A 10,940-nucleotide genomic window follows, 5' to 3' on the forward strand; every position below is an offset into this window, starting at 1 on the left:
ATTCAAAGGCCCTTCTCTCCAATATGTCCAAGACTTTGATGCCACAACATGGTCTTCTCTCCAGAGACCACTAGATTTTCTGCTCCACTTTCAGGAACCACAGAACTATTGCACCCATCAATAATAGTGCTACCTTACAGCTTGTACAGAGTTCCAATTCGAACTCCCCGCATCAATACCAGTGCCCCCTGAACCATCTTGCATGTATCCTTCTCGAACACTATTTTTACACCTGCATCATCCAGCTTTCTTACAGAAATCAGATTTTTGGCTAATGCAGGAATATGCAGAACACCCGAAAGTGTTCTAACCCTTCCACCTTGCAACTTCAACTTTACTTTTCCGCGACCAACAATTCTACCCTTCCTGTCATCCCCCAAGAAGACATCACCACCATCATATTTCTCATACTCGCAGAACCACTCTTTATGGGGAGTGAAGTGAAACGATGCACCTGAGTTAATCAACCATGCCTCATGATCTACATGTGTACTTGAAGAAGCCAAGTACACATCCCCACCTTCATCTGAGGTGGTTTTCGCCTCTGCAGAAGGAGCATCATCAGATCCCTTTCCTTTGTCAGGTGCTTTAGATTTACAGTCCCTTTTGTAGTGCCCTTCCTTTCCGCATTTCCAACAAACCACCTTTACAGGTTTTCCTAGAGATTTAGATCTCCCTCTAGATTTAGATTTCCTACTCGATGACTTATTTTTGTTTCTATTCTGGGACTGTCCTCGTACAGACAAGGCATCACCATTCTGGCTCTCCATATTTGTCTGTCTCATCTCCTCTATCAACAAGGATGAGACTATTTCATCAAACTGCAAGGCAGTTGCATTGCTACCTATTGTAATAACCAGACTATCCCATGAATCTGGTAGATAACACAACAAATTAATGCACTTATCTTCATCTGAAATTTTAATATCAACAGATAATAACTGACTTACCATAGTATTAAATGCGTTCAGATGCTCTGTCACTGAGTCTCCATTTTTCATCCTCAGGTTATACAGCTTTTTCCGTAGGAACAGTTTATTCACCAGAGACTTAGATTGGTACAAAGTCCCTAACTTGTCCCACAAAGCCTTCACCGTAGCTTCCCCTGATACATTCAACAATACTTAATCTGAGACACATAATCGTATTGTGGTCTTTACCTTCTGATCCAACTTCTTCCATTCTTCATCAGACAATCCCATTGGTTTAGTACCTCAGATCCTCCATCTTGAGGTTCCACAACTCAAAACTCTGAACATTAAATTTCTCAATCTCTATCTTTCCACTACTCACCATCTTCTTTCACCGCCAAAATCGATGTCGCAGATCTCCCACTAAACAGGGTCTACCACAAGCCTGAGGGAAATCCCTCAGCAACAAAGGCATCCCCTTGAATCCAAAACAACTCTAATACCAAATGTAGGTTTTAACCCCGTACAGAAATTACCTACATACGAATTCTAAAACACTAAAAATAAACAATGCAAAAGCATAACACATAAAAAAAATATACACAGAGATTTTCCCTTGGATCCCAAAACCGGCACTACCAGCTCGATTTTTCATTATGTTCCTTTCAATGTTACAATACATATTTATACATGCCGAATCTTCCAATATGATGGACTGAAAACCATCGCGTCCAAAAACCATGGACTGGAAACCATCGCGTCCAAAACCATGTGTGAAAAATCATGCACAAAACCATAGGTGGGGTTACCTGCACCCCTCAAACCCACTGTGACCCCCCCCCCCCCACTACGCAATAGACGCAACGAAGGGGGGCCTCCGCCCCCCTTCTAACCCCTTGGTTAACTACGTGGGCTAGTCGTGGAAAGAATATAACACAACCCAACAGGAAGACCACCAGATGGATGTGAAAACAACATTCCTCAATGGAGTTACTGAGGAGGATGTGTATATTGAGCAACCAGAAGGGTTCGAGACTTTTGATTGGGATTCTCATGTGTGCGGACTCAAGTGAGCATTGTACAATATCAAGCTAGCACCTTGTGCTTGGTACACCAGGATTGATAGTTATCTCACTGGTTTGGGCTTCACCAAAAGTGAAGCGGATGCAAAACTTTATCATATTTTGTTAGAAGGTAAATTGTTGATTATTGTCTTATATGTTGACGACTTGATTTTAACTGGTGATGAGAAGCTGATCAGATCTTGCAAGGAGGACTTTGCAAGATAGTTTGAAATGAAGGACATGGGTCTCATGCACTACTTGCTCGGATTGGAAGTATGCCAAGGTGATGGGGAACTATTTGTCTTTCAGGGAAAGTATGCCAACAAGATACTTTAGAGGTTCTGCATGGACAATTTCAAACCCATGGAGACACCTCTAGTGACCAACTGGATGAAAGAGGATGCCATGTCAGGTGAGGAAGTGGATGCTACTATTTAACAACAGTTGGTGGGTTCAATAATGTATCTTGTGAACATATGACCATATATGTGATATGCAGTCAACCAGCTAAGCCAAGCTATGGTTAGGCTAACCAAGTTATTTTTTAGGGAAACAAAGCATGTTCTAAGGTACCTTAGAGGCACTACCCAGTTTGGACTATGATATAGATAGACAGAGGGAGTGAAGCTATGTGGCTTCACATATGCTGATTGAGCGGTGAGTCCATCAGACCGAAAGAGTACATCAAGTGGAATTTTCAGCGTTGGGTCCACAACAGTTTCCTTATACAAAAGGAAGAAAAGGTATGTGGCACTCATCTCGGCAGAAGCGGAATACATGGCTTCTAGTCAAGCAACATGTGAGGCGGTCTGGATGAGAAAGATACTTGTCAGATTGTTTGGTCAGATGATGGATCCAACTGTGATCTACTGTGATAATCAAAGTTGCATCAAGCTCTCTAGAAATCCTGTTTTTCATGATCGATCCAAGCATATAGATATTTGGTATCACCCTTTACGGGACTGTGCGTAGAGGCAGATAGTTGTTGCAATACATTTCAACAGAGGAGTATTCCTTTTCTTGTTGAGAGCGAGTGTTGAAAAATGTAGCAACAAATTCTCAATTTGATTTTGCCTTGATTAAATTGAGAAAATTTGAATTTCCACATCAACAGACAACTTGGATGATGTTAACTTGTATGGCATGGATTGTGTCACCCAGTTTACTCCGTAAATTCGAGTTGGAGGAGTTAGAGTTCATTTCTGCATGTGTGATTGCTAATTTGTAGATATCAAGGTTAGTTATCTCAGGTTGTTTTCAGTTAAACTAGTTCCAACTTTTGGAGGAACTAGTGGAAGGTCAGTTAAGCAGTGGGACTTTAGTCAAACTTAGTGATAACCCAACTAACTAATTAATCAACCAAAAATAGCTAGTGCATGCAAAGAATTCAATTTACCCAATTGAGGTGGAGATTCCAAGGTAGTGTAACATCAGTTGTAGACTAGTCTCGAGTGTACAAATGTTGCATGTAGTCAGATGATTAGCCTAAGGAATTGCACAATTTAATAAAGGAATTTCCTAAATAATAGGGGCTAATTCCTTAAGGAAATAGGAGCTCAAGCCGAGGAAAATTTTGAATAAGTCTGGGTTAGAGGCCTTCAGTGAGCAGAGAGATAGGTTGTGCACTTGCAGGGTGAGATCAGTTGAGTAAAACAATTGTAATACATCTGTATTCATTTTATTAATGCAAGCAAGCATTGGGGTTTTTAGAAAATTTATTTCCCCGGATAAAAATGCTTGTTGCATGTGTGTTATTTCTTCTTGCATGTATGAGATTTTTATTCTAAATGGTGAATTAATTTCCACAGATTAGTGGTGTAGGTTTGTGTCTTGTGATTTTGATTAAAATGCCACGAGAAATTGCAAATATACAGCCTAATTTCTACATCCACGATGTCTCTCTGCAATTCCCTTTCAACTAATATGTCCTTGTTTACACCTTTCAAGTGCTTCCTCTCTCATACTGTGGTAATTGAGCTTGGGTGTTTCATTAGTCATGCATGCATGGGCCCATAGGTCTCAAGGGTTCAACATAGCTCTAATACCAAGTGTAGGGACTAACCCTATAATTTTTAGTTTTTTTTTTTTTTTACTAAAAATACAACCATAAGAAAATAACATTCAGAACTCAAAAATTATTAAGAATTATATGAAACTTTCCTAAATTTCACTTCATTGAACATATCATCTAATTTACATGCTATTAACTAAGACCATAATGAAATCGTACAAAAGAATATTATAACAACATAGGTACCATTCATGAGGAGACGAGATTCAAACTTGACTTGTCGCTATTTTCCCTCTTTTGTTGTCAGTGACCTCCAAGTGTCAATGTTGACATGCTTAATCTGAATTCAATGACCCACCAGTTGACCTCCCAAACTACTCCTTGGGTAATCTACTTCCCCGCAGACCGCCGAGCTGCAATGGGGTTTTACAACGGCGAAATGTATTAGCTAGTAGAGGAGAGCACTCTTTGGCTCAAGAATCCCCTCTCTAAAGTCCTCTACCTCACCAAAATCACTATAGCTCGTAGTCACTACTCTAACAGAGTCTCATTCATCCAACAGTAGGGCAAAAAAAATTCCTTTTGCCCATGACCTGCCCTTTCTTTTATAGGAGTCCTCATAGGTGACACTTGGAATTTCATGCATAATTAATTATTTTCGATAATCCAATGGTTTGATTATTCACCCACCCATGTGTCACTCTCTCATCAAGGATCTCCAAAATTATTTACTTAAATTTTAATTTAAAAATAATATTTTTTCCTCACCTCAACAAGATTCCTATTTCTTCTCCTAGTTGTCTCTTGATCCCTCTTTTTACTCCTTAATTTGTGTTCATTACTAAAGTCCATTGATAAGTCAAGATTTGATCCCCTATCTACTCCCTAATTTGACTCAAGTTATCTCTTAGATGGATATTCTTATGTTGGTTGTTGCCACATGGAGGTTCTCTAAATTTCTCTAAAATTTAAGTTATTAATCTTATTTTAATTCACCATCCTCTTCTCTTAATTAGGTTTAACTATTTTAGGATTAATATTTATCCTTACATTTATGTCCCTCTTTCCCCTTTTTACCTAATTAATTTACATTATCTACCTAAAATTTTCCAACATGGGAAGGGTAAATATTTTAAGGTAAAATATTTTATTTTTTCCTATGATCCCCTTAACCCAAGTTTTATTCTTGATTTAATTACCTCAATTCTTATCATCATTTACCACCTGATGTGAATTTACATGGTTTTCATATCTTGATTATATTTATTAATTTATTTATTTATAATGATTCAAAGGGTGCCATGCCTAACAGTTTATTTGTGATGCCAAGGGTGCCAAGCCACTTTCCTTCCAAGCATTCAGTGGCTACGAGGGGAATGTATAGGTGCAACGACAAAGACCACTATCATCTCTTATGTTGCCTGCTATAGTGAGGTTAATGGTGTCGGGGAACAAGGAATCTGCCTTGATGCGCGCCCCTCGGTAAAATCCTCATGAGTGACCCAACTCTGGGACCTGCCCTCATGGCATCGTGATCTTCAAGGCGAAGGTGTTTCAACCTTTCCAGCCTAAGTCACAACAGGGGTGCTAGTGGGTGAGATCAGGGACATTGCCCCACCCCTCCCATGCAGTTCCATCCAATTGTACAACCCCATGACCCATATGTGAATCATTCGGCCAAACAACTATTTTGTTCCTGCAACCACTAACATATCATCAGAATATAGATAAACATATATAGCAGGTTTCAAAATTGACTTAGAATTTCAAAGACAAAATATAAATTTTCATCAAACCAAGTGTCTTCAACTCGTCATATGCGAGTGCCTCTGGTGGTTTCCTGCCATACTCAATAATCATCAGTAACAAGGTTTCTCATTGTTAGTCATTGTCATAATAGCATCATCAATATCACCTAGTCATTCGTCTCATTGTTCATTGTGAACCAGAACTAATGCAAGTAGGTAACATAGGGGACACATCCATTATGGCTATCATCATCATAAAATCAATGGAAACATACATATCCATCAAAGCTATCAACGTCATAACACCAATAGAAAACATACATATCCATCAAAGCTATCGTCATCATGATATCAATAGAGAGCATACATATCCTTTACTACCATCATCATCATAAATTCAATCGAGAACAAACATAACCATTTATGCTACAATCATCATAATAACAATAGAGAACATGCATAACCATTAATGCTATCTTCATCATAATATCAATGGAGAACATACATAAACATCACAACCACTAATAATAGAGTCATGCGCTCGAATCCTCAACCTGAGGTCCTCAAAGAATAATGTGTGGGCCTTAGGGCTAAATAAATGTTAATGTCATATCACTGTCATTCAACTAGAGCGGGGCACTACATACACCCCCTCTTAATAATAGACTTTGTCTCGAAGTCCTTGGAATAGGTAAGGAAAACGGTGACGCATCTCCTCGATGTCCTCCCAAGTAGCTGAACTGGGACTATAATTGTCCCACTGGACCTTAACCTGGTCCATTAACCATCGTCTAAGCTGCAAAGTTAGCTAGTATAGTATGTGAACTGGTTTGGCCATTACTGTTCCCTTGTCCGAAACCCGCAAATGACCAAAGTCAATAACATGCGAAGGATCTGATATATAATGACGCAAAACAGAAATATGAAAGACATCATGCATACGCAATAAATATGGAGGTAAGGCAAGCATATATGCCACGGGCCCTTTCCTTTCTAAGATTTCAAAAGGGCCCACAAACCGTGGAGACAATTTTTCTCCCTTTCCAAATCTTATAGAGCTTTATTGGGGTCAGGGACACCCTATCTCCCACTTCATAACTTCAGTCTACCTAGTGAGCATCAACATAGCTCTTTTGCCAATCTTGTGCTTATTTTAGCCTCCCCTAATCATATTCATTTGTTCTTCCATATCTTGCACCACTTATGGTCCTATTAATACTTGATCCTCTAGTCGGTCCCAACTGAGAGGTGTTTTGCAAGGTCTTTCGTATAAGAGCTAAAATGGCACCATCTTCATGAAACTCTGATAACTATTATTGTAAGCAAATTTCATGAGGGGTAAAAATTCCTCCCATCCCTTTTGTTGGTCCATCACATACATCCGAATCATGTCTTCGAGGATTTGACTAGTCCTCTCTGTCTACCCATCTGTCTTAGGGTGATAAGAAGTGTTGAAGTTCAACTAGGTTCCCAAGGCTTCTTGGAAACTGGTCCAAAACATTCCTGTAAACACTACTCCCCTATCAGATATGATCTTCCTAGGCACTCCATGCAATCTCATAATCTCATCAATAAAAACTCTAGCTATTTTGGTGCCTTATATGTAGTCTTAACTGGTATGAAATGGGAGCTCTTGGTCAACGTGTCCACCACTACAAATATGGAATCATGTCTTCTTGAGGTCATTGGTAGTCCCACAATGAAGTCCATTGATATAACTTCCCATTTAGATTTTGGTATCTCGTGGGATTTCAAAAACCCTACTGGATGTCAGTGTTCAGCTTTTACTCCTTGACACTCTAAGCATATTGCTACCAAGTTCACGATGTCCTTCTTCATCCCTTTCCAAAAGAAGAGTGATTCAGGTCCGCACTCATCTTCTTAACACTAGGGTGTGCCATGTATATTGCATGATGTGCTTCATTCAAGATTAACTGGCGTATATCTTCATTCAGTGGTACATATATCCTTCCTCGAAATCGTAGTAGCCCATCATTATCACGGGAGTGTTCTTCATATTTTGGGACCCTCATTTCATCCTCCCTTAAACTTTTACTAACCTCCTGATACCAGGTGTCTTTAAATTGTAAATCAAGCAGTTTATCCCTCAAATTTGTCTTTAAGGGAATCACTGAAAATATTCAAGGCCTCCTACTTAAAGCATCAACCACCCTACTTATCGTTCCTTTTATGTAAGTGATACCAAAATCATATTCACTAATTAGCTCAAACCATCATCTTTTTCTTGCATTTAAGTGGTCTTGAGTGAATATGTTTTGTAGCCCACAATGGTTAGTCCTAAGATCAAACTTCCTTCCTAGAAGGTAGTGTCTCCAAATCTTTAGTGCATAAGAAATTGCTACCATTTCTAGATCATGGGTTGCGTAGTTTTCTTCATGGGTTCTAAGTTTCCTTGATGCATAATCTATTACTCTTCCTTCTTGCATCAACACACAACCCAACCCCTCCTTGGATTAACAGAAACAGCAATAGGATTACCCATGGTGGTCACGGTTAATGGAAAATTATCATCATTGGCTGTGCTTCCAGGCTGCAATCTTCCTTTGCATTGCCAGAGTTGCCATACAGAGGATTTTAGGAGGTGTCAATCGACTTCTTGGAGAAGAGTTGTACCCGAAGGCCACAAGACTACGCTTGGAGGCAGAAAAGAGACTACTGGCAGTGAATCATTATTTCGGCTCCTTAGATAGTTCCTTATTTTCTAAAAAGAAAAACTTCGGCAATCGAAAGTGCAAGTTGCTGCATATTACTCAGATTCAACATCTGGTGCTTTTGAGTACCAAGGTGAATTAGGTTACCATCCTCTCGAAGAAGTAAATGAGTGTGAAAAACCTGGTAGAGGAGACTTGAGATTGACGGATGCTAAAATTGCTAGAACCACTGTCGAGGCCAATCATAGAGCAATTGTTCTCTTTTCAGGCATGTTACATAGTGAACCACATAAGGACATTTCCAAGATTGAGTTGCAGTATATTGTTGATGATTATGGAGGTCTCTGATATGTTTTATTACAAATGCTTTGCGTATTTTTGTTGCAACATTTATACCTACTTTACAATGTTTTCTTGCATTTGTGTTTTCTAACGTTCAAATGAACTTACTCTTCTGACATAAAGTGTTACAGACATCTATATTGAGCTTGATAATAATGAGAATATCTTGCAAAGCCCCAGGGTGAGAAATCCTGTGGTGCAAGAACTTGTGCAATTCTTTCCAAGTTCCCTCTATATTGGTTGCTTGTGTTCTTCAAAGGCTTTGATCTTTTTGTCTGCAATGTTCCATGGACAATGTTGTCAAACTTGGTTTGCAATGTGGCCAGAATGTTTTCATAGGACTGGATGTGGAAGATATTCATAGATATGGAGAATAAGATATTGCTGCAGATGAAGATTGCAATAAGATTAACAATGAATACATTGGTGGCATTGAAAATAAGGATGACAAAGAGGAAAGGAATTCTATTAGTAGTGGAGATGACTCAAGTATTTCCACATCCTCACGGGATTGGGAAAAACTAGATACTACAAACACAGTTCATCCAATTAACTTTGCAGAAAAGATAGCCAAGGTGGTGTCTACAGACTACTTCGTAAAGATGGATAAGCTGTCAAATGGCATTCCCATTATTGGACTTCTAAGACCTACTTATGTGGAGGAAGAGTCTTATTTACGGAAGTTTTTATATAGCCCATCCTACTCAAGTGGAGATGACAATTATACAGAAGAAGACAAGGTCAGTAATGGATATGGTGAACCAAGTTCACCGTATGATGTTGTGAGAGACTCAAGACCAACAGAAATTGCAAGTATTGTTGAATTAGAGAATATTTCCGATTCAAGATATTTAGATGTGACAGATTCTATTCTGAGTGATGAACTATTCATAGATTCCTCTATTCCACAAGACAATGATCCTGACTTAGTGTCCATGATGTTACCTGAGGATGGTATTCCATGGGAACTTGGATCAGAAGAATCTGATATGAACTCATCAATATACAAGCTCGATATTCTTAGCATTCAGCTAGTTTCTGTTTATGGTAATCAATCAAATGTCAGCCTGGAATATTTTCAACACGCAGAGCCAAATATTCTTGTATATTCTACTACAGAAATTATAGATCGTGTAGATAATGGTGGGGGGAAAACAAAACGTGATCTTAGATCTCTTTTATGGAAGAGGAAAGGCCTTCATGTTGAGGATGCATTTCTCATTCGAGTGGATAGTATTGGAGTGGACATAAGAGTTCACTGTGGAGCTGAAGTCCACACAGTACAAATTGCATTTGACTGTCGGGTATGAAGTACTATATTTTTGTCAATGAATAAGAACCTCTATAGTAAATAGGATTCAATATACACAAGCAATCTTGATTCCTATGATTTGGTTGAAAGAAAACATGGACTTCTCTTATTTATAGAATAACTACTTTGAGCAAAATTATTAGTGTTCACAGATAATTCGAGTGATGGTTACTAGTCTAGCTATTCACTTTATATTGAGACCTAGTGTAACTCCTGGTTGTAGAGTTTTGAGATCAAAAAATGAAAGAAATTCCATGAAAATTTGATGTAGGATATGAATCATGATTTCAATGTTCTAACATATATTTACAACCATTCCAGTCTAATAATCCACTTTCATGTTGAACACAAAAATCATCTTACCTCATTTTGACAAATGATTCAATGGAAACAAATAGGACACATGGATTAGGAGAATGAAGTATATTTCGGGACCCAACAAGATCTACAAAAGATCAGGATTTTTGATGTTCACTTGGACAGCCAAGCACTTACATGCTCGACATCCCATTTTAAGTTGTTGGCTACCATAAGTCAACAAACTATCTAGCAATGGAACAACTTCAAAGAAGTTTTTTCTGAAGCAATTATACACCCTTGGTTACAAGGACTCCATGTTAGCACAATGGTTGCAGTTTTGACAGCTAGCAAGTCAATCTGTGCAACAATACATTGACTCATTGAACCAACTATCCATGAAACTAAGGGTACAAGGCCTAGAAGAGACTCTCTATAAAATTAATTTCTCGCTTATTTCCTCATTTCAAAAGAAAATTAGAGATATTTGAGGTCACTTTGCGGGAGCATGCCTTCAAATTGATTTAAATTCTAAGCCAAGATGTATAAGGGATCTCCCAAGTCTATTCACCAGTCATCAACC

The 10,940-nt window shown here is 38.6% G+C and overlaps 1 protein-coding gene across 1 annotated transcript; it reads left to right on the forward strand.

Annotated features, from left to right (window-relative positions):
• Positions 1-8,235: 8,235 nt before the first annotated feature.
• On the forward strand, positions 8,236-10,058 carry LOC149219083 (uncharacterized protein At3g49140-like). The gene is made up of 3 exons (XM_089386700.1): positions 8,236-8,311; positions 8,465-8,746; positions 9,139-10,058. The coding sequence occupies exons 1-3, from the start codon at positions 8,236-8,238 to the stop codon at positions 10,056-10,058; spliced, it is 1,278 nt and encodes a 425-aa protein (XP_089242826.1).
• The last annotated feature ends 882 nt before the right edge of the window (positions 10,059-10,940 follow it).

Source organism: Pinus tabuliformis, chromosome Q (genome assembly GCF_031772625.1).
Source record: "Pinus tabuliformis cultivar Carrire ecotype Pingquan chromosome Q, CPIR1, whole genome shotgun sequence".
Classification (NCBI taxonomy): domain Eukaryota; kingdom Viridiplantae; phylum Streptophyta; class Pinopsida; order Pinales; family Pinaceae; genus Pinus; species Pinus tabuliformis.